We start from the raw sequence: 24,844 nt of genomic DNA, 5'->3' as shown, positions 1-24,844 counted from the left end.
TTCATATCTAATAATGAGTGGTGGTTTTATTTTCAGCTAGTAGCTCAGACTGTTCGCTTAACCAGACAACACCGTCACCACAGCTCGAACCAAGGACCGCTAGGAGTCCCAGGCCACTGCCTCTTGTTGTAGATTAGAGGTTATGTGTGGATGTCTGTGAAAAATATGATACTGAGTTACTTCTAAAGTGTTGTTAAAATTTGTTTCTTTAGCGGGATCGCGGTAGGGACTCGAATCCAAGTGCTGCTGAGGGCAATGCGATGAATAAAGAAGTGAGAATTGGAAAAGCGGGTAGAGAGGAACCAGCGTGTGTTATAATAATTGGTAGAGTGCTAGAGACAATGGCTATCGCGGATGGATCGGCCGTTAGCGTAGCGCGGCTGTGTTCGCGGGCCACACGGCCACCTGACTGCCAGGCCTCCCCCACTCCTGCCCGGCGGCCGGCCAATGGGCGCCCGCGCTGACGTCACGGCGGGCCAATGGCGTGGCGCCGCGGTGACGACATGCGCTATTGTTAGCGGGCGGTGGGCCGCCTGGGAGCGGCGCGAAGGCCGGCTCAGTGCGTCCCTAGACGCGTGGCGGGCTGGATGTGTGTGTGACGGGAGTTAGTGCTGGGTTCGAGTCCTCCAGGCTGCCACGCCCGCAGGTAACCACAGCGCGCCACTAACCACACTGTCGTGTTTACACAAAAATAACAAAACAACTACCTATTTTTTTTTTTTTTAAAGTGAGTCAAGCATGTCAACACATAAGCCACGCGCGAGTGTATGTGAAATCAAAGGCGTTACACTAGAACGGGGTTGATGAGGTAATATCACTTCCCCCCCCCCTCCCCGGAGAAATCCTTAAAAACACGTATTCCTACCAACAAATGGAAATAATCTGAAAACAAACAGCGGGGAAAAAGTTGTTATATCCCCCCCCCCCCCCCACGTGCGCTCGTGTGTGAGATGGTCACTCGCGGCAGAGGCGCAGTCTCACTTCCAGCAGTGGTCTCAGTGGCTGCAGCCTCGCCCCTCCCTTGCGGCAGGCAGCGGGAACCCACTGCGCTCGTCAGAGGCGCCTGTCGGGGTGCAGGAGGTCGTTACAACAAACACTCTCTGACTGGTATCTACGTTTTATTATTTTTAAAAATGTTATACCTTCGTTTATAATGTTGTTTATTAGTTAAATTCACAAAATATTTAATTCAGTTTAGGTACGATTGTGTGTTTACATGGTGGGTATGCCCGTACATTTAACGATTAGCTGCTTCCGGGACTTCTTATCTCGCGCAGGCCCGCGCCGACCAACTCGAGTTTCAGTTGCAAGCCAACACCGGACGGACAGCGCGGAAGGATACATTGCAGAGAAGCACAGCGAGCAACTGCGCATGTCGTTGGTTCCACGCTTCAGCTGCTGACCGAACACACAAGTCTCTACAGATACGTTCTCTGTGTTTGGTATTGTGAAAATTAAAATTGACGCTTACAAACTTAAAAATCTCGAACCAAACAATGACTGTCAGTGTCTTCTTGATCCCAAATATTTTTCCAAATAGCATATAATTTTTTTTCGTGTCTCCACGCAGTCAGGAGAAGTATTGGTTTGGACGCAACTTAGAACAGTTCATAACGGAAAAGTAAACGTGACCAAATATGTTTGTAAACTAATGTGATTCCTAGGCCGTAACTCAATTGTTTGGGCACGTGATAACTTGGATTTAGTATCGGCTATGATTATTTTAATTGATTGTCGCTGCAGCGATACCACACGTCACAGGTCAGAGCCATTGGGACTGACACCGACTGTGGCCTGCTGTAACGAACCACCCAGCATTGCTTGGAGGGACTTGGGAAGGCATGGCATGACCCTTGCTCACGCGCCATTGCTCAGCAAGTGCTCGCTGCTATGCGACTGGTACACGTGGAATGATATTGTAACACAACTTGATGTCCTACCTTGATCATTTACTTTCTAGGTTCATATTACAGCTACGTAACATGAGCTTAAACTATAATTATTAAAAATTTATATTAAATATTAAAAATTTATAAGCACTTATAATATATTGCATATTATTTATGAAAGAAGGGTTATTCAACCATAACTTAACAAACTCGAAAATGACATCAACGCAACCTCTTCGAAGTTGCTTAAACTTTGGAAAACTACTTTCAGCTGTCTTGAAGAAAGCTGTACAAACATTAGTGGCCTAACTCATGGTCATGGTTACGGCACCAGGGTCCAGTGTATGGATAACTGTGGACAACACAGAAGTGATTTATTTAAATTCTGTCAAGTTTGATGTACAGCTGTGCACTGAAGTAAGACAAGGTGTAGAATTGTGGCATTCTAGATCATAGTTCTGCGGAGACGGTAGAAAAGCCTTATTTGATAAGTGAGATCGGGAAGATATTTTACAGTTGGTTCAATTACAATCAAATTAAAGAAATCTTGAAGATTGAAGTTGAACCCGGTCCAAATCTGTGCCCATCATGTAGAAAACTAATCATTCAGATAAAATCGGCCGGTTTAGATACATCGGCATTTAGTGATGATATAGATAATGAAATGATGAATATTTCAGATTATGCAAACACTTGTCTGACAGTCCTTGGTATACCTCCTCTTCAGTTTCAATGCATTTGTAGTGGAGATATTCAAAGCTACGTAAAACGAAAAATAAGTCATGCACAAAGGACGATTCCAAGAACAAAAGCTGCTGTAGATATGCTAGATTACAGTTTGATGGATCGTCAAGTAAAATACGTGGAAATTGTTTAGATTTCAACCAATTATTTTAAAATTAACGGAAAAATGCAATATCCAACAACAAATACAAATTATGATTTTATAACCATCAAGCTGGTCCATAAAACAGACAAAGGAAGAATTAGATTTTTCAGAAAATCAGGTAAGAAAAGATATAAAACTGAAAGAGAATATTAGCTATGTCAAGTAACAAGCAAAAAGTAAAGCTCACGAGGTCGTGCTGAGGACAGAGTGAAGGAACCGCTGTTCTCTGTAAGCCCTTGACTTGCCTTTTGCTTTGCTCTCTCCAGTTGAAGTCTGCCACACACAAAAACCAAAAAAAAGAATTAAGTTCAGACTGACGAAACCCAGACTGTAGAGCCTTATGGAACCATATTATACTATGGATCCATAACTCCATATGAAGCTGAATGGAGATTTAAAGTTAAAAATACAATTAACATTTATGAGTATATCTGTAGCATCTTCAAAGTGCTTCTACAGGCCTCCAGGTACGATGGCATGAAAATATTAATAAAGTAAAAACCGAGTTCTATCTAATGAAAATAATTACAATCAAATTGGATGGTTCCGATTTTAGATATATAATTACAAAAAAAAAGTAAAATTTCACATTTTCTATTTTTTAGTCATAATTTAAGACCGTATTTAATGACTGAGTCTTTCCATACTTGCCAGTGATGTGTGAACATGTGACCTCGGTACGAGCAGATTCACGTGTTCTCATGGTGCAAATAAACTTATAATACTAAACTCAGACAAAATCATGCCGAGCGAGATGAATATTGGAGAAAAATGGTAAAAAAAAAAATCCTTTTTAAAACCTGACTATAATTCTGTTTAGCAAGATGGTACTAATGATGTCTCAGGGCTAACCGAACAGGAGTACATACCGAAAGCGTCACATCTAAATGCCTCAACACTGAACCTTGACATTTCTCCTTAGACTGGAATTATCATCGCCTGCGTACTTCTTTAGGCGCATTGAGGTTAAATTTTGGTATGCACCATAAATGAAATTAAATAATCGGTCATTACACAATGAAAATCTAACAGGTTGTAAGTCCAATACGCACTACTATAATCAAGAAATTCTTTTATTCAACATGGCGTCGAATATATGTATGCTAACAATTTATTGTGTGTCTACCGAATGACGAACGCTGCGCTATATCTACATCTCATTGTTAAATAAGTATTGTCAAAATTGTAATGGCGTATTTTTTTTTAAGTTGTCATTTCTTTGATGGCTATAAATTATAACATAAAATAAATTAAATGATAATTGTACTATTATAAAGATTTGTTTGGCACACTAATACGTTTAGTACAATAACTCCTACCAAATGCTGTATTCCGAGACCAAAGATGTCTGTACATCAAAAAAATATAATGTTCCTGAGAGTTGCTACAAACAACATTGTTTAGCCATGTAGGCGATGTATAAAATCTTAAAAGTAACTTCCTTAAAAAAATATTTAATCAAAAATAGATATTTAAATTATGTCTAAAATTTAGTTTAGATTTTTCGGTAACTTCCGAAGCTAACTTTAAAAATTTTACCTGAGTCAGCTTTTCAAATACGGCTCTTCTGCATTCTCCACATAAATATGAGCTAGAATGCCAATATTAATATGTCGTCTTGCTTCAGTGCACAGCTGTAAAACATCAAACGTGACGAATCACTTCTGTGTTGTCCTCAGCCATCCACACATGGGATCTGCGGCCGAACCATGTGAATTAGGCCATTAGAGTTTCCCACAGCTTCCTTTAAGACATCTGAAAGCATTGTGCCAAAGTTTATGCATAATCTAAGATGGTCGACCTGGAGACATTTGGAATCACCGAGAAGTGTTATGGCGATGCACTTATTTTTATATAAATAAATTCGGATAGTTATGCATTTGGCCCTTGTACGAGGTTAGAATAACAAACTTCAAAGTTAACAAAACGAAAAATTAAAATTGTCAAAATAAGTAATAAATAATGGCGACAAAATCGAGTAGCACAATTATTGTTTTGTTTGCTGTAGATACAAAATCCCTTCAAGCTCGGCTTACAGGTGCTGATAAGCGTTCACGTTCATATCATTGTTCTCTGGAATAGAAAGGGCCAAAGTACATTTTAATCAAATGTCAGGGAAATCAATTTTTAACTCCACTCATCCAGAAATATCAACGATAAATTGTCCATGGAAATTGCACCAAAAATGTTAAAGACCCAAATGAATGCAACATTAAAATGCAGCCAAATCTTAAAGGTAAGACTTCGAAATTTGTTTTGATTGTTTTGCGACCTCATGTTGGTCATCCCTTGTACAAATTGTTGGTTGTGTCCAAAATTGTTTCAGGCAAAAGTTTTAGATGTATTCAGAAGTTTTACGAGAACTAAGAAGGGATTTGATACTTTGTCTACTTAGGGAATTATGCATTTTTTTTTTTATCTTTCATCTTTTCCCCCCACCCCTTGAGCTTGTGGTTGGTATTAGAAAAACCTATCATACAATTTTTTTTTTTTTAACATTCTTGGGAGTCATAATACTTTTAAACGAATACAATACATTTTTCATATTGAGGGATTTTTTTGAAGTTATAGTGATTTTTTTTAAACAACCTTTCTATTTGCCATTTATATTCTTCCATCTACCTATCACCAGCACATCCTACACCCACTCATCTACTGCGTGTTCTAGCACTCCCCTCTCGCTTATAGTTGGCATCGTATTCTTTTCTCTCCATCAATCATTCGACTTACCTTGTCTTTCTGACACAATATTAACAAGGTTCTTTTTTTTTTTTTGTCATCAAACATCGTCACAAGCCCATGCCCTTGCTAATTAACTTTAATTAGTAGTTTTTTTTACTTTATTAATAAACCAAATTACAGTATTTGGATGGAGCACCACGTTTCAAAATATGTATCGTGTCATGGAGCGAGGTGGCAGTGGTAACACACTTCGCGCTTACTCCGGAGGACTCGGGTTGGAATCCTGGTTCGGATCCTCCATGGCTTCCCTGGATGACTGCAGGCAGCTGCTGGGACAGACCACGCCGTGTTCCCCAGCTCCCTGAATGCCGCCAGCTCATGAGCCCATGAGCTATGAGCTCGCTGCGTCTGCTCTCCGAGTGTTCGCCTCTGCAGTTGTGGGGTCTCGGTGGAAGCTACCGCCCGTCTGTGTTTATGGCGTTCTCGGTTATACTGCTACCTCATTTAGTTTCCCTATTTTGTCATTTTTGTTTTCAAGGCTACGACGTGTGTAGGCTCGCCGACACATAGCTGATTATACCCAAATCTCAAATTCCAACACGTCTGTTCCAGACTTTTCTTTGATATCCTTCATAGCGCACTATAGATTTAACATCTTGTGAGATAAACTGAAACCTTGCTTTACTCTTTTCTTTATCTTTGCTTGTGTTCCATGTCCTTCGACTCTTATCACTGTTGTCTGATTTTCACGTAGACTGTAGATAGGCACATATTATATCAGTATTTAAGTGAGTGCTGTTTTTAAGATCTCAAGCATTTTGTTTCAGTCTTCATTGTCGAAGGTTCTTTTCAGGAACTAACTGCAAGTAAGCAGTTTTTTTTTTTTGTATTTAAACCTTGTAAGTTTCACTTTTGGTTTACATTCAGTTTTTTTAAGGCGGGTTAATGACATATAATATGACTTTAATGGTTACTCGTGTAAAAATAAATGACCTTATGAATTTAGTTTTAAAAAAGTCACATAAAGTTTAATTTTTGAAGAGTGTGTTACGCAAACCTTAAATAATGGCGTGATATTCGCAGGGCCCGCTGTTTCCTCGGCACAGAATCAAGTCGCACTCGCCAAGAGCGCTGTCTGTTGTACAACCTGGACAAATCACACTCAAATTATAGGAAAATATGCCAATAGAAAATTGGTTTACCAAAACAAATGAAAATGTTCGTTGAGCGATATCTATTTAATGTAAAATATTATTATTAATAAAGTTTATAACACACACCTTAATTCATTGACCTTAACAAGCTAACCTAAATAAATTTCCTTCTAACATCATGAACAATAACATGTGAGATACGAACCTGTATCTCCAGCATATGAAGTAATTAATTTATTTAGTTGTATTTATAAGTGTATGGAAAATTAAATTTATGTTACTTTTAACTTAATCGCCTGGCGAGTTCTTTGGAACACTTTTAGCAGTATGTGCGACTTGAGCGAATAATGTTTGGCGGCATTGTGAACTATTTATTTCTTCTTGCACTTTTCTCAGCAGTTGTCCACACTAGACTACATCGTAGCTGCTATGCTCTTGTGACAGTTCGGACTTCATGACAATGGCTGTGTTGTCACCAGCTCGGGTTCGGGCACGGACCTATCACAACGTCCCTCTCTTCCACGTCTTGTGCCGTCTGCCAACCTTTGGGCCGGCCCCGGATTTTCTATGTCCAGTCTCTTACGAGGAAACAGTAATCCATATACAAAAGGAGTGTCTGTCTGCGCTCGCGTAGCGCGAGATAAGGCCTATAGCCGCGACATTGGCAGCTGGATTCTCAACAAGGCGTCCGTTTGCATCTCTAAACCATTTTTTTTTCGGAATTCGTTTTTTTTTTTTTTTGTGATTTTCGACCACGTTTGCCCAATAATCTCTTATTGCGTTGTTGATGTTTTTTTTTTTTCGTCTAGGCAATGGCTATTGCATTTACCATGTATAATACCCACAGCTTCAATACTCGCTCGAGATCGGACCTCCAGGTTTGTACCCAAGACGCGGTATTGCCTCCTGCACTGTTTCTGCGGCGAGACTGCAACACTCTCCACGTTCAAACACAAGCTTGCGAAACACGCCGTTCAATGTCGCCGGTGACTACACAACCACAGCTACTTGTGTGTATCTGCGGTATTCCTGTTTTAAGTTCTTTTAATACTTAACGTTATTAACATATGTTTATGTTCTTTAGTCGTGCAACTGTCTGGATTTTTGTTCCTAAGCTATTAGTTTAGTATTATAATCTTATGAAGTATGATTTTGTGTCGATTTGTGGTACTGTGCCTTGTATAACATAAAAAGAGTGTAACTCAATACACGTGATATAAATGAAACTTCCTTGGCATTTCAAACTTTAACTAATTATGGATACTAGTCCTATCTTCAGATCTCTTAATGCTAGCGCCTGTCGCTAGAAGCGCTGGGCGCACTGGTTGCAATTATTCCCAGAGATTGTCCGGTATTTAACTCTGTAGTCTTTGCTTTGAGTCTTTATTTAGGTTTGTTGTGTGTGTTTGCGATAAATAATGGATGATACATATAAAATAATATTCTAGAAAGGTATTTAATTTTTGAAATTGAAACTTCTTTGGGCGCGATGAGAGTAAAGTTTCAAGGCCAAATTTTAATGTAATGTTTTCATGAAAACATTGTTGTGAAATGTTTCTGGCGCGAGAAAGATAGAGAACAAGTACTTGGCCAAAGAGATATAAATTGATTCGCCAAAGACGTTTCACTACCAACACGTGTATTTAGTTCCAAAAGCTCTTTTGTTAGGTTATACTAGGCACCGACTTCAAAATTATAAAACAATTATTACATAATAAAAATAAGTTTCTAATTACAATAAACGGAAGAAAATAATTAAGTATTAAATTGTTGTATAAAAGATTTATTTTTTGCTTTGTAGAAAACTTATGTTACTTTTGTGTATTTTGAAGTCGGTTATTTTTTAAATTTGTTTATTTTATCTTAATATGGTTATTTTGACTCTTATAGCATTATGTTTAGAAAACCATTTGATAAATGTTTTTAAATAAAGGCGCGAATAAACAAAGATTACACCGTCAGGTTGGAGTCCTTGGTTTTTTCAAAACGCGCTCGTCAAAGGTCAAAAGATCGTTGTGTTTTGCACATGTCTCTGCTGTATTTAAATTAATAAATATAATGCATATGTATTAAATATTGTGTAGCGCCTCAAATGTAAAGGAATCGGTAGACTTAAGTGAACGTTTATTTTTAAATACCAACATCTGTTTTTTTTGTGCGTCCCTGTTATTTTTTTAGATGTAACAGTTGATTCTTTGAAATCACTGATTATATATTCCCTATTTGCGTATTTCCGGTATTTATAGCTTCCACTTTAATAAAGCCAATATTTTTTGAATTGCATTAAATGGCCATTTATGTTAATTAATTAACGAAACAAATATTGTGAATATAATATTGTGAAACAAATAGGTTACCCTAACATTAACCATCTTTATGAAAATCATTCAATTTTATTTTCATGTATATCAAGACACGGAAACAAATTCGACGAAATTTTAATTAAATTTTTATTTAAACGTATAAACGTATAAATGTATAGAAAAGACTTAGTCCTGAACCCGGGCAATCCTGAAATTGACCTAGATCCCGATGATACAGGAGCCACGCATTGTGTGATTAGTAAAAAAATTTAGCGCGCTGGGCTACTGACCACGTGGTGCAGCTAGTGGAAGGGGAGAGCTTCTCGGTGGAAGGGGATTAAGCAGGAGGGGGAGGGGAAGACTCTTTTGTCATTGTATCTGCTGGAGTCCATTTGCTGCGTTATCTGCGCACAAGGTCACTGCAAGGCGGGGACTGCATACCGCTACCTACACCAACAGGATCAAATTCTCGTATCGCCTTGCTTGCTTTTCAACAGTGTTTGAGTTCTTACAGTAATCCAGGGAAGACGCTGACTTCTATTGTAATGGCGACCGTGACTCTGAAGGTGACGCATTCGAAGACTGTGCTGAAGCACCTAAAGCATGCAAGATCGAAGACTGTGCTGAAGCTCTGAGACCAAAACGATGGAAACATTGTGATAAAATAAATAATTCTGATATAACTTACGATGATCAAAGGGTCGATAGTGATATTAAAAATATTTATAATAAACATTCAAGGAAGATAACAGCAGAAGAGATTGATTACGCTTCATGGGAAGATCCTAACTTATTGGTCGTCAGGTTAAGACTTTTACAACTTCTTTGTGCAGAAAACTATTCGCACATCAAAGTAGCCTTCATAATGAAAGAAACGAGGGAATCTTGCTACATAAAATGATGACTTGTTTACCTGCATTTGTATAAATTAAAAAGAGAAAATCAAATTTTTGTAATTTGAAAGTGACTGTTTTTTTTTATTTCACGAAAACTGATTTCTAAGTTAAGTTCTCGCGACTGCATTTTCAATGTGTGCTTTACATGTCCATTGCGTGTCCTGGAGAGAAAAATAAAATAAGGAAGCATGTTTAACATCGGAGTGAAATCTCTGTTTACTTGTATACTCATTGGGCACAGCCGAGGTCAGACACGACCGAGACTGCCGCCACTTGGCTGCTCGCGACCTTGTGACGTCATGGCGCAGTGCTAACACCGCTCAGCGAGGAGTCGCGAGTTACGCCTCGAGGGTGTAAACACTCAGTCTTCGCCGCGCTGGATGTCTGACTACCAACAATTCAAATCATTATTTTGGACATACTCCATTGCTGATTTGCACTGTATGTCATAGATTACACCCGAATGACAGATAAACAAGGATGACTACACAAATACACAGAAAACAAGCCAAAATCAGCCGCTGTCAAATGTTAAATCTATTGCCAGCACGAGAATTCTGTGAACAATTTCACAGCACGAACACAGTGGGCTGGCAAAGACGAGGCAATAGCCAAAAGCAGCAAATATTAACAATCAAAAATAAAACAATTATTGCGTTACGATGAATAGTTTCTTCCTTTCTTCTATTATAAATTGGTTTTCCACGGCCATTCCTATGTATGTATATGTGTGTGTGTGTGTAGTGATGACACAGTAAATAATAGTTATTTATTGTAATGTATTGCTATATTCGTATTTAATTTAAGGTAATTCTAGTCATTGCAAGGCACTATCTATGGATAAATATATTAAAAAATAACAACATATTTAAAATGACTGTTTTTACAATAGTTTGTAGCTATGTTCGTGTTTATTTGAAATCTATAATTATTTGTTTGGCAGCACCTTTAGTCATTATATTTCAACTCCTTAGTCATTAATATCATTCCCTGCATCTTCAGTTCATCTTCTCAGTTGTAGTTAACATGCATGACCCACTGCACTTGGATGCCGGACACATCTCTCGGCGACCGGCCGGTGACAAGAGGCTGGTAGACTCTCTGGTAACCTGTAGCTGCTGTAGCTGCTGGTAGCCTCGTCTAGATCCTGCCCACACTGCCCACTGCGCGCAGACTTCCAATAGTCACGTGTCCTCGCTGAAGCCAAGATGGCTGCTTCGAGCTTCCTGTTTACGTGCCGCCTGCGGTGCCAGAACCCCGCGCCAAGTTATAAACATGACTCGAGTTATTTTTTTTTGATTGGACTTATCAAGTCGTCGCTTGTGTCCGAGGGCTGACTGCAGTGCCTCGCCTCACTTGCCGACACCTCGGCGGGTAGTCTCATCCGTCTGAACCTTGCCAAGCGTCAACTTACAGCGGACAGTCGGATGGAATAACCTCCAAAATGTTAGCAAGATATATATTGCCGGCAACCTTTACTATCTTAAAAGTTTTTTTTTTACGTTTATTTATATATTTAGCTGTTTCCATTAAATGTTATTAACTTATATTTGAACATATTTTGAACTGAAAATATATTAATAAATATCAGAGAGAAAAAAATGAATTTAATTATTTATTAGGTGTTTAACTGTCATGATCGTCAATGTAATATATCTATCTATACAATATAAACATGATGGTAGCTTCCAGCAGACGAAAACAAGATGGCGGAAATGACATCATACTAGCTGGCGATATACATACTTTGAGATTAGTGGTTGGAAGTCAGTCTGTCGGTGGCTTCCGTGGAGGAATGATACATCGCCATTTTCATTTTTGCCCTCTACGGGTTCGAACCAAGGACTTTGAACTTAAGTGCTTTTTAAGTAAAATTTTAATTGTATTTAATTATTTTTTTTATTAAATTCAGTTTTTTTTCCCCTAAATTTATACCTTAATAATTACGAATTTTCAAGATGATGAATATGAAACAATTTAAAAATGGCGGGCATTCTTTATTAAACATTTTTATAAACTTTTTTATTAATTAAAAAATTTACCCCGATTTTCTAGCAAAAAAATACTGATTTTCAAGATGGTGGCCGTAACGAAATTTGTAACAGTGATGCCATAGCTCAAAATGGCGGACATCACATTCTAATGGTCGAGGTCATGACCTCGGTGGTTTAGTGCGGCTTGCTCATGGGGAATTTAAGCCGTTTGTAGGTTATTTGTTTTTTTTTTCTAAGCCAAAATTCTTTTGAGGTTTTTTCGAATTCCAAATTTTTGAATTTTTTACAGGTTTCCCCCCTCAAAAATGGAGATTTTTTTTTAGTTTTTTTGGATGAATTTTTTTTTTCCAAAAGCGGAAAATTTTGGAGAATTTTTACGATTATTTTTGGCAAATTTGGGCATATTTGGAGTCACTTAGGCAAATTTTGAAGGTCAAGGTTGTGGTTATAGGTCATGACCATCCAAGATGGATCGCCGTGACGTCATCGGAGATGCAGGTTTCAAGGCAGCAGACACCGCCGCCACCACACCACACCCTGAACCCTGGCCCCGGATTTACATTCATATACTACTTTACTGGCTGCAACAGAAGCTATCCCGCTCATTATCTTGCAATAACATCTCCCTCAAACAACATCCACCTGTCGTGGCTGGCAGATATTTCACAGCCTATCAGGTTTTTAACAGTCCGCCGCCAAGCGATAACAGCTACCTCCTCACCTAACATGGAAAATAAAAATCTCATAAATATAAATTTTTGTCTTCCAGGCAGATTTACTTGTACAAATTTACCGTGACCACGACTGAAAACTTTATATGAGTATATCGCCTAACTTAATGTTTCCAGGCTTGTAATTTTCGTCCACTATTAGAGTAAATCCACGCATTGTTGCCCGGGCAATGGGGATATTGCCACGACCACCCCCCCCCCCCCCCTTCCAACCATGTGCCCAAATGCGCCATGTTCCTGCCCTACTCGTCGTACGCCCAAGTTCCTGTCTCAGCCCGCCGCTTCTCTGTGCCTCCGTTTCTGAAATAACCTCGCGACTGATTGCCAGTGACATGAGTAGTTACATCTGGTCTGCACACCCCGCAATGCCGAGTGCGTGGCGGCCCCTGGAAGGATGCTAGAGAGTAGGCTCGTACGAGGCGTGACGTCACACTTCAGGGTGTTGGTCCCTGCACCATCCCCGTGCAGTACGGCTTCGACGAAGCATTGGCCTCGCCATTTGGATCTGTATTATTGTTCCGGAGCCAGCACAACTAAGCAATGAAGATAAAGAATGGCAACTCAATGTAATGTAATGCAAGTCCCTTAAGTGCTTTCAGAAATCTGTACCGGTTGTTTTACGCCTAAAAATTACTCTAAAAGCTTGCCTTTTAGCAATTTGAACTCTTATAAAAATACAGTTTAAAAATTTGATCCGAAATCAAAAGTACTTTTCGGCCCTCAGCTATTTCTTAAATACTTTTCGAAAACAGACCCCACTCGGATATCTTGCGTAGTTTTGAAATCGCGTTGTTTTTCCTGAAGCTCTGCGCACCGCATGTGTGCCCGGGCAGACGGCGCCCTTAAATTCAAAACCTCAGTTTCTATTGCCCAAAATACACACGGGTAAAAGCAAAGCGTTTTTGCAGCCATGCTTATTTTATTGCTACCAAAATAATTTAACATGGGCAAAAATTATCTCAAAGAATAATATGTTGCCATTATTATCCATATGCCACTCCGTTAATACACCATACCATAAATTCTGAGCTAAGAATGTTCATAAATATTGTTTATGTTATTATGTTTAAAAAATTCTGTGTTGTCCTGCTATTTAAAACTCAATTTCCGCTCGTTTATTTTAGTGGCCATATTCCGCATGTACAGTTGGCCCCCGACTGATGCTTGCGGGAGTTTAGTGTTTCAAAAGGACTGTATTCTACGGCAGTGGCTGTGTTTGGAGGTCCAGGCAGTATCGTGGGTGTTGCGCTATCACAGCTCCACGTGGTCACACAGTGGTTTGGCCTGCGACTCGCGGCGCGCTGCCATAGCCGGAGCTGCCCGGCGCGGAGGCTATCTGTGGTTGCGGTGGAGCGCGGCGTGCCTTATCGGCGCAGATAGCCCGTGACATCAGATGTCGCGGCTGCAGGACACTAGCGGAGCTTCAGCTTCTCTGTGCCACGCATACTTGAGCGAGTAACCGAGCAGCTAAACTAAACAAATCCTCTGTACATCGAAGACACCACTGTTGTCAGCAACTGGAAATAATGCAATTTTACAGTGCAGTTGTAGCCAGTGGCGTAGCCAGGATTTGTGTATGGGGGGTGTTAAGAAGCATGGCCCTCCCCCCCCCCCCCCCCCGTATTAAAGCGGGGGGTCCGGTGGTCCTCCCCCGGGAAAATTAGGATTTTAAGGTGTAAAATAGTGCTATTTTAGCAGTTTTCGGTATTTAAATTTAAATATTGTATGGTAAAATTTTTATTAATTTTAATATGAAATTTGTTTGAGTGATGAATAAGAAATTAATTAAAGATTTGGTGCTAAGGGGGGGGGGGGGGGAGGTTTGAACCCCTAAAACCCCCCCCTGGCTACGCCCCTGGTTGTAGTAGTGAAGGGCTTTCTAACTCTGTCACCACATAAAACTTGGAACCTTTCAAAGTCTGCCAAGAAAACCTTTAATATTTTGCTGTTTCCACACCTGCGACCTAACAGATATCTCGTGACGACACAATAATGAAACTGTGTGTATGCTGGGACCGTGCCGGTGTCATGTCGCAGGGCGGCCTCGAGGCAATACGGCAGCGCGCGACCATGTACAACCTGAACGTGAACGTGTCCTCCGCGGGCAACCCGGGCCTGCTGGCCGTGGAGGGGTCCTGCTCCACCACGCCCAAGACGCCCGAGATCCTCAACTCCCTGATGGCCATGTCCAACCCCTTCGAGGGCCTGACGGCGGGGCGCGCCCCCGCGCTCACCCCGGGCAGCACCAGCGACACCAGCTGCTCGGGGTCTCCCCTGGCCAGCCCCACGCAGCCGCCCAGCGTGCAGCACACGTGCTCGCAGCTCATCAAGGAGGGCCTCAAGCTCACCATCCAGACCAAGCGGCGCCAGACCGGCCAGCCGCTCGACCTGCTCGCCGCCGGCCCGCCACCCAAGATGGCGCGGCGCGACGAGGTGAGTCATCATGGTGGTCATTACGATGACGATTACGATGATCTCTACTCGCCAGGCATCGGGGTAAGTGTCGCCTTCTCTCGCCGTGCCCGGAGACCTTGGCGTTCCTCGCGACAGACGGTGTCAGGCCGAGTCCGGCCTCCGGCTGCTGCTGTCGCTGTCTGCAGTTCAGATGAAGCAGCGTGTTCATCAGAATAACGTACGGAAACCGACTTAGCCCAAAATTTTCTTTGTTCTTTGCTAGAGTATGTAAATTAGTTAGTCTTGCCTGAATCTGCTCTGAAACGTGAAACGTTAGGGTCTCCAGTGGTTTTGCATGCTCTTCAAATAATCCGTTACCTCGTTCAAACACTGAGGAGGTACTGTGGTAATTCTGTGGTGTCTTGACTGCAAATGTTCTGTCACTGGTGCAGCTGACACCAGAAGACGAAGAACGACGTAGAAGACGACGTGAACGAAACAAGATTGCAGCAACAAAATGCCGCTTGAAGAAACGAGAACGCACTCACAATCTTGTGCAGGTTAGATATCTAAAAAAAAAACATTTCTTGTAATACTACTGCTACTACATACCTCTTTCAGAACTATTCAGCGAATGGGAAATAAAGACTGTAGTTACGACACAGTAAGTTAATTAATCTATATTTTAGAAATTCTTTCCTAAATAAGTACTATTTAGTTTTCAAAAAATCCTTAAAAGCCTTTATTTTTTTTTACTATAGTCTTAAGTAATTGATATTTATTAACTATTGCAGTTAAGAGGAAATTGTGTCCTGTTGCCAAATCAGGTACTTGAATCAAAAGAATTCCCCTTTGGAGACAGACATTACTGCATCTGTAGAGAATTTTTCACAAAAAATCAGAATGTTTTAGGGTCATTGTGTTGTTTATTCAGTGTATGTTCAGTTCATGAAGACAATTATCAAAAGTAAAGACCAGTAATATAAGCTAACTGAACCATTAGGTAGCAGTTTTGCTAAAGCATAAAAAAATTAAAAATTTTCATTTACTACCTATTATTGCAGATTTTGCAACACTCAATAATTTTAATGGAATAATGTAGGGTATTGTGAACAGTGACTGAAAGAATTATTCAATTGTTTGGCATAAATAAGTGAATTTCACCTTTTTATTATGAGAGTTGGCATTCCTGACTTCCTTACCATGAAGACGGAATTTAGAACTTTATTGGTTTTCGAAACATATTGCCAAACATACCCGAATTTAGATACACATACCCAAATCACTATATCTACTGCTCGGGTACGCAAATGTACCTGAATTTAGGAGAATGAAAAAATTAGTAGTAGGGTAACAAATTTTTCTCTACTTTCTTAAAGTTACTCACAATTTCTGGGTTTGATTACAGAAACTTTATTAGCCAAGGTATTTATGTATGCTATATTTGGGCATTAGTAAAACATATTTTCCATACAAAAATACCTTTCTGGAACTCCCACTTTTCTGCATGCTAACTTTTTGCAGTAAGGTAGTTCCCCCTGTTGCAGTGCATGACAGAACTGATTCCCTGTGCCAGTTTCAGGCAGGTCAGGGAGCAGAGGTACTATATCTGTGAGCAGAGTATGGTTGTAGTGTGTAGTGGGGCAGTAAGATGAATAGTGAGAACTCGAGAGTTAAGTTGGACTTTTCCGTACTTGGGATATATTGGGGTTTTACAGGTAAGCTACAGTATTCAATATTTTCGTGTGTATAACAAGTGGCTCGAGTTACCTGTTCTTATGTTTTACTTTTGCTGTGTTTTTAATTTGTACTTGCTGAATCACGAATAGAAAATTCAATATGCCTTTAGTTAAAGTCTTAGCTGTATCCGAAAACATAGGGGATTGCATCCACAGCACACTCATCCCTACATCCCTTAGCAAATGCAGCCACAATGGAGAAGTCGCTTTTCTAGTGGACGAATACTGTTACTGCTAGCACCAAATCTCACAATATTAAAAATTCTTATAATGAGCATTAAATATCTTTATAAGGTTTAGTTCACATTTTGTTAATTTTTATTAATGTTTTTATTTGTCTGTATTTTAGTTATCACTTATGCTTATAATATTTTTAACAAGCCTTATGTCGAAAACCTGAAAAAATATTATATACAAATTAAATCAAACATGATTCTGAAGCTAATGGATGTAGGTACACATCACTGTACGTGAGTGTTGCGTCCCTAGAAACTTTGAGTTAGCATACGCATATAGGGATGCATCTGCATCGCTTGTGAGGATTCGGAAGTAATGCAAAGATGGCCGCGTCCACTGCGATGCACTTTTAGTGGATCCCTTAGGCTAGTATTCGGATGCAGCTAAGCTTTTAACAAATGACAAAACAGCCTAGATAGGTAGTGGTTGGTTCATTCTTGGTAAAACACAAATACTTATTTTGCCATTAAATAAACCAAACAAATTTTTTTTTTAATGGGTGATGATAAAATTTTACAAGGGTCCATTAAGAAGTAATATGACAGGTTTAAGTATATTGACAACTATTCAGAAAAACTTTTTATAAGCAGTGAAGTCAGAAAAGTTGAGTGGTGAAAATTGATCCCTGGGGCACATCAAAACAAAGGCAAACAAAAATTTAAAAAAGGGCCTTTTTTTTATGTCCTTACCTTCTCCCTAATCACTATGTAAAACTTCATTGCAAGTAGTTTAGCTGAAATCACTGTTTTGATGGTTAGATTCAAATTAATCAGTTGACATTTGGTATGAAATTATTGTGAACATTAGCTGCATTAAGTGCTTAATAGCTTAGCTGAGCTGTTTTCCACAAGAGAATACCCTGATTGTTGTGCAAGAATCGTGATGGTGGAAGTGAAGAAGAAAGGTCAGGCACATGGGAATCTGAATGAGCTTGGTTGGCCTGGTGAGACGGGAAGGTCAACCACAAGCCTGCGACAGTGGGCACATGGTGTGAGGTGCGTGTGTGCGCAGGAATCGGAGGTGCTGGAGTCTCAGAACCACGAGCTGAAGAGCCAGATCCAAGAGCTGGAGGGTCAGCGACGACGTCTCGTCGACATGCTGTCCGTGCACACGCCCACGTGCATGCGCAACAACGGCAGTGGTGCGCGCCAGCCCTATGCCGGCGGCTACGCTGCGCAGTCTCCCACGGGCTACGAGGCGCACTGCGGCTATGTGCTCGGCTACGCCGCGTCGCCCCTCGACCACCCGTGCATGGCGTAGTGTGCACGCCACCGCTTCAGTGCGTGCTCTCTCTTTCCAATAGTACTAGGACAGAGTTAACATGTAACATACACAACATATGGCTACTTCTGTGTTGTTAACTCAAAGTGAGGTTCATGAGAAAAACACTCACAAGCTATTGCCTCACCCTTCTCTTCCGAGTGCATGTCAAGTCCTGCGGCATGGTGTTCAATTTGAAACTGCCGCTTTACAGGACCATCCTTGGATCCAGTTTAGGGGACATGATGTTGGTAGATCATTCGTGGGCCAGTGCCAGAGTTGGATATCATTACTGAACGGATCGTGGAAATTCTGCCATGTCAGGCTCTGTCATTGAGAACAGGACTTACTAGCATCCCAGAAGTTAGGTATGTTCTAAAGTCGTGGATATCAGCGAGCATATTACAAGGTTGGGCTCTGAACCGTGCCTTTTGGGCTACCTCGGTGGTGAGTAGGTAGTCATGACGAGCGAGGACTCAAGTCAAACTTGCCTTGTCACTTCCAAACAAATGCAACTTGAAGGTAATTATGATGCTGGACTTTTTGCTTAATCCCGTACTCTTACGTTGTAAAACAAATTACATGGTGTCAGAGTGTAATGATTTGCAATCTGAAGGAAAAATTGTGGTTTTAAATCTTGTAATAAAAAGGACTTGATAGTGGAAAACCAGCCAATTATAATAAAAAGGTGTTGCAGGTAGTAGATGATTCAGCATCTGGCAGAACGATCAGCAACCAGTGACATTACCATTCCTTTAGGACACTTTTAAACTGACTTAACGCATGCTTTGCAAATTATTTGTGTGTGTGCGAGTGTGCCTTACTACAAATGAAATTACACGTGTTTTATAAATTTTGTGTAAGAAAAAATATTAGCAGACTGCTCTATTCCATTAATGCATGTTAATCTCAAGAATAATTTTTTGTTTTTTAAGAGTAGGTTTGGCATGGAACATGATGTAATTTTAGCAATATTCATATTGACACCAATTTTAGTTCATTATTTTTTTTTCTTTCAGATATATTGTAAGCAAAATTACATTTTATTATATAAATTGTGGAATGAATTTCAACAGTTAACATATTCATATATACAGGCTGTATCTTTCTATGTATTTGTACTGCAAATTCAGTGATAATAGATTGATTAAAAATATTATGAGGTCTTTCACTGGGGTGCTACCACAGGCAGAACCAGTACATATGACCAAAGACAATGTAATCTCATGTTTATTATTGTAATGGAAATCATGACAGTAGTTACTGATACTTGGAATGTACATGGTTAAAATTATTGTTAGACAGAACTTGAAAGAATGAAAAGCAGGAAAGAGATGGTATGTTTGTTTAGTTGGGAAGAGGTTAACGTGTGGTGTGTTCATGAAAAATTGAAGAACTAGGGTGTAAATAGTGATAACACTCCGTCAAGTGTGGCCACAATGAAGTCCATGATTAAGAAATCAGCGAGAATGATTTTTTACAAAGCTTTGTTCTTAAATTTTTGTGAACGAAACCATTAAAAATGTACACATATCACACTCAAACCTTGAAATGGTAATATTCTTTTGAGGCTTATCACTATGTACACCCGAGGTATTCAATTGTGTTTACAATTTTATAACTGCAGTTTTACATTTTAAGCTTTCGTCCATAAGTTGCATTTCCTTACAAGGGCTTTTTATAGATGTTAAAGTAGGACTTCATGATTAGGTAATTACAATCCTCCCATTATTTGGCACTGTTACAGACCATTTTGTTTTCTACCATTTTTCTTCTTTAGGAGCTTGGACTGCAATGACTATGACAGCAATCTTTTCTCAGTTTTATTTGGCTTGTTGTTTAGTAATCCCCATATTTCATGGTTAAAAATAGCTGTATTCTTGGATATGCTATTAATATTGTGCAAATAATTGTGGTTATTCAACATTGCACATAGCAGTGCAGTTATTACTTAGCAGTCTTGGAACATTCTCTTTGCAGTCAAAGTTGCAACATTAAGAGGTATATTTTTCCTTGTTTATTTTATGTATTTGCTCCATCATTGTTTAACCAACACCTTAGAAGTTATACAGACACATGAAAGTACCAACTTTGATCTTGGTGATTGTTGGTTATTAGTTCCTCTTTGTGTTCTTTGTGTGGCGTCTGACCATTGGTGCAGCCTGGCTGCGGCTGGGCTGATGCCCAATCACAAACAAGCAAGCCTACGTGCAGTGGTTTCTTTGCCGTTGGTTGCAGTTTCTCGCATTCAGATCACCGCCACCGGTTACTAAGTAATGGAAATGTTCTCTTTTCCGCTTTAAATGTCTGTTCGGATGTCGTCAGTGCATCTGGATGAGGGACAGAAGTTGTGATTACATCATTTCATATGGAATATTATCTGTTGTACATATTTTAAAATGTTTGTTGTTACGTTGTGTGCATGCTAAATTATATTATTATCATAAAGCTTACATTATATTGTTTAGAAAGACTTAATTCCTATTAGGGCTAATTTCACCACGATCATGTAATAAAAAATCACATTTAAAAAAATATTTACTGACGTTTAAGATAGATACCCATAGCTTAACTTAACACCCAATGTAGGGCATTTAACTTATTACCGAATTTTAGCAGCTGGCAAAATGACACCACAATTGTCAGATGATATTTGACAAGGATAACAAGGCACATAAATAACTTAAAATCTTTAAGTAAAAAAACTAGTTAGATATGATTGTGATGATTTTTTTAAAAATAAAGAATGTGCTAAAGGAAAGTGAACTTCTGTTTGTTTCCATCAAACAAATGTGTGTGTGTGTGTGTATACATGCATTGAAAATTTAAGTTTATACAACATAAATTAAAATAATAATAAAATGAAAATTATAAAACAAAAGTTTAAGAAATTACTTAAAATATTTTCCTCTTTCTTAACTAAATTTGTTTACAAACTTATCTTGATATGACCCCAAAACAAACAAAAATGAAATATCACTGCCTTGTAATTGTGTTTCTAACGAATTCCAATAGAGTAACTACAGGAATTAAGGGGTATACGAGAAATGTGTGGTTTACTTGAACCTTTAAGCCAGGCTTAAATTCATGAAGTAAATTTAAGGGAAGCTTAGTTACTGAGGGTTTAACCTAGCTGTGGTGAAATTGGCCTTTAGGGGTATTATAAAAAACATAAAACGAGTACATGATCAATTTATACTTATTTTTTTAAATTAGTACTTTACTATTATTAATACTTAAAATGAACGTTTCATTCCTGGGTCAGGCCACAGTCAAGTGGGACATAGTGCATATTTTAATATTTAATAATAGTGTTATATGTTGCTGTCTCCTGTATTCATTACTAGCAAATTACATACACATCATTCACTTCATCTGCTTTACTCTGGTTCTCGCCAGTTCACATCCATAACGACTGCACAGCACATCACAACAGGCCCGCCAACCTTCTAACACTATTTACACACACAAACGACAACAATACACAACAATTACATCAAGAAAAATATTAAAAATTGATATATCAAACTTTAAACTTATTGTAGACAAATTGCATAAAGGACTTAGCAAAACTGTGGTTTTTTTTATACACATGCTCAAACTTAAAAATCAAAAAAATTTTGGTCACAGAAGGACAACAGTTTTTTATAATTTATTAAATTACAATTTCCTTTTTGTCAATTATTTTATCATAGGCTTATGTTACTTTGTATGAGTAAACAAGAGATAAAAATATGTAAGTATAAATAAATATAACAAGATTATGTGATGCCCTAAAAATTAAAGTATCCTTCCGTGACAATTTCAAGGCATTTTTTTAAAAGAAAATACCAATAATTATCAAGGTATGAAATTATAAATTCACATTTTCATAAATGCAATCATAATTGATCTAATTAATCACTAATATATTATGTGATATTTTTACTGGGGAAAAAAAAAATACATACTGTCACAGGACATTTTTTGTCACTGAGGTAAAAATCCAACCAATGTCTCAACAATATTGTTTTCTGTTCCCTCCTATTTTTTGTATCACATGATATTTTCCCTCCATTTGCATTACTAAAAGCTGGAGGTTGAATAATTTGTTAAATGTGGTAAGTTTATTTCACTGTCATTTCATATTTATAAAAGTGGTATTGATATATGCTTACAATTCTGTCTGGTAATGTACATTCTTTAAGCAATGGAAAACTGGCTTTAACTTACATTTCTATAACTTTACAAGTGAAGTGTTATGTTTGTAGTAAACAATGGGCAAGACAGATGCTCAACAGATGCAGGAATGCAGAAAGAGGCTGTAAAGTGTCCAAGTATAAAGGTGAAAAGGTCGGGGGGGGGGGGGGGGGGGGGAAGGTTTGTTTGATAAATAATGGGGAAAAATTTCCTTCCATAAAGTCCTTCTATGACGGTACTTGAAGTGTTTTCATAACTGAAATATGTAAGTAAACAAAACCATAATTTTATTTTTGTATCTAAAGTGATGTACATACCTGGAGTATTAAGCATACAGAGCCTTGTTCAATTAGTATTCTATTCAGAGGTAAAAACTGCAATTTCACATTGAATAGAGAACAATAACTTATGTCTTTTTTTGTGTCCTGTGATGTTACACATTATAATTTGTATAAATTAATTCTACACATATTAAAAAGCAAACCTAATGTCAAACCATTCCTATCAACTCACATTTTCTAGCAAAACATTTTCCTAACTAATATTTATAATACTCAGGAAATTATTATGGTTGAATTGTTAAAATGCCATCCTTCTGTGACGAAAAAAAAAAAAAATAATACTGTGGCCTGACCCTCCTACGTTCTAAAATTTTATATTTTTGTATGTTAAACATTTTTTAATAATACTATGTATTTCTCTTGCTATTTTTTGTATTTTTTTGAAAATATAATGCAGAGTTACTGGAAGAAGGTATTTTAAGACACTAATTCATAAAATTTGTTTCTGTGTCACGGAGTCCCAGGAATGCGCAGCTGGAAGGTAAAAATGCCTCATCTTATTGAGGGTCAGTCAGTACTTTAGCCACCCTGATAGGTCGCTAACTTAAACTGCTACAGGGTGGAGCCAAATGTCTATCAACAGGGCAAATTGGAAACTGAAGGTATCGCAGTATACAGAGCTGTAACTAAAATTCGCAGTTTAGCTATAGACGTTGATTGAGTTGGATTTGAAACACTTTCTAGTTGCAGACATTCTTGGTGCCAACAAGGCATAGACTTTTCTTTCGAATAAGCTTGCATTAAACTTGAGAGTTAGTTATGTTTTCTTCTAAGCACAGCTGCATGTGTGTCAGCCGTACAATGTTGATGGTGCTCACTGATGAAAATGTTATAAAGTCTTATGTTTTGTGCTGGAGTGTTTTTATTTTCCCATGAGTTGTAGTTAGTGCATTGGTGTTCCATCTACTGACTGGACCTTAACATGTTTGTTTCATGAAAACTGCCGATTATTAACTTTTTTTTCCATTTCAGATGAAGGTGGTGATAATTTAAAAATGTAACCTAGTGTATATACGTACTTAAAAATTGTTTGCTTTCACGTGTCACCGCATAACCCCAGGTTGTGGAGGGAAAAACTCATTGATTGCTTCTGACATGAGTTGCTTGTGTGTAAGATGAGATCTAGCCTGTTGTATGCCAACACAAAAAAAAAATCCTATCATATCAATAGTGCGCATTAAAAAAATATTACTGTAGTTTGCTTTTGAAAACTTAAATTTTATTGGTTAATATCTATGGATATTAATTTTGTAAAGCATCTTTAGTGTGTCACATGTAAATATTGTTTTTTTAAGCAAGATATTGGTGCTATTATTTGTAGTCTGAAAATCAAAAGTATTGTTTTCTACTTCTTTGTGTGAATGTTTCATTAACTGTGTCGAAACATGTTATCTTCCAAGCACATTGCTTATATTAATGAATGGGCAGTAATGTTATACATTCTTGTACTGTGTACCTGGTCGTAGTGGCCTCTCAAGAAACCCACTATGTATTTTTTTATAGTAATAAACAAACTTTATTATTGGAATGTGTTTATTAAAATAATCAGTAAGATGAGAAAAGTTCAAAATTATAACACCTCAGTATGTAGTTAAAAAGTTTATATTTCATATTTAGTTGTTTACCTAGCATGAGCAAGTGTGCCCGTAGTCCGCCTGTGAAGATACACAGTTCCAGTTGACATACAGATGCGTACTGACCTGCGTATTGAAAGAATGACACAGGAGAAGCTGGCTTGTGATCATGCCAACAACATGCTACTATCAACTCCTTTTGCCAGGAAGATTAATTCTATCAATAAAATTTGTATTAGTATTCAAAAATGAATCACATTACTCTCCAGTAAAGTGTCCAAGTATAGCGGTTTGAAAATGCTAATATCTCATTACAAAGCTAATACTTTTAGGGGTGTGCGGGATCCCGGTGCTTCGGGAAAATAGGCTTCCCGAAATGCCGGGCGGGAATTATATTACTCCCGAATTTTTCGGGAAATTGTTTAAAAATTTTGCAAATGTTTACTAATCATGTAAAAATGTTTTCTATCAATTAAAACTGTTTTTACAACAATACATAATTGTTATGGATTCGTACATTTTTTAAGGGTTTCCGTACTATGTAAACGCAAAATATCTTTTAAACGTATGCCGATCGTAGCG

General features: G+C 38.4%; 1 protein-coding gene across 5 annotated transcripts; it reads left to right on the top strand.

The window, feature by feature from the left end:
• The first annotated feature begins 557 nt into the window (after positions 1 to 557).
• On the top strand, positions 558 to 24,216 carry LOC134540357 (activating transcription factor 3-like). 5 transcript variants are annotated; one of them, XM_063383033.1, is made up of 4 exons: positions 558 to 646; positions 14,576 to 15,034; positions 15,385 to 15,492; positions 17,920 to 24,216. In XM_063383033.1, exons 2-4 carry the CDS (start codon positions 14,609 to 14,611, stop codon positions 18,166 to 18,168), a joined length of 783 nt encoding a protein of 260 aa, XP_063239103.1. In that variant the 5' UTR covers positions 558 to 646; positions 14,576 to 14,608; the 3' UTR covers positions 18,169 to 24,216. The 5 variants fall into 5 exon arrangements, with proteins under 5 accessions (XP_063239103.1, XP_063239108.1, XP_063239106.1 ...); XM_063383034.1 differs by lacking the exon at positions 558 to 646 and adding an exon at positions 950 to 1,107; XM_063383038.1 differs by lacking the exon at positions 15,385 to 15,492 and having other exon boundaries at positions 14,576 to 14,971.
• The last annotated feature ends 628 nt before the right edge of the window (positions 24,217 to 24,844 follow it).

This window comes from Bacillus rossius, chromosome 16, assembly GCF_032445375.1.
Source record: "Bacillus rossius redtenbacheri isolate Brsri chromosome 16, Brsri_v3, whole genome shotgun sequence".
In the NCBI taxonomy this organism is placed as follows: domain Eukaryota; kingdom Metazoa; phylum Arthropoda; class Insecta; order Phasmatodea; family Bacillidae; genus Bacillus; species Bacillus rossius.
This window is presented reverse-complemented; position numbering and strand designations above follow the sequence as displayed.

Coding starts and splice junctions, on each gene's coding strand:
- LOC134540357 (XM_063383033.1), top strand. CDS start 14,609: ATGTACAACCTGAACGTGAACGTGTCCTCCGCGGGCAACCCGGGCCTG. Junction 15,035..15,384: donor TCTACTCGCCAGGCATCGGG/GTAAGTGTCGCC, acceptor TCACTGGTGCAG/CTGACACCAGAAGACGAAGA. Junction 15,493..17,919: donor GCACTCACAATCTTGTGCAG/GTTAGATATCTA, acceptor GTGTGTGCGCAG/GAATCGGAGGTGCTGGAGTC.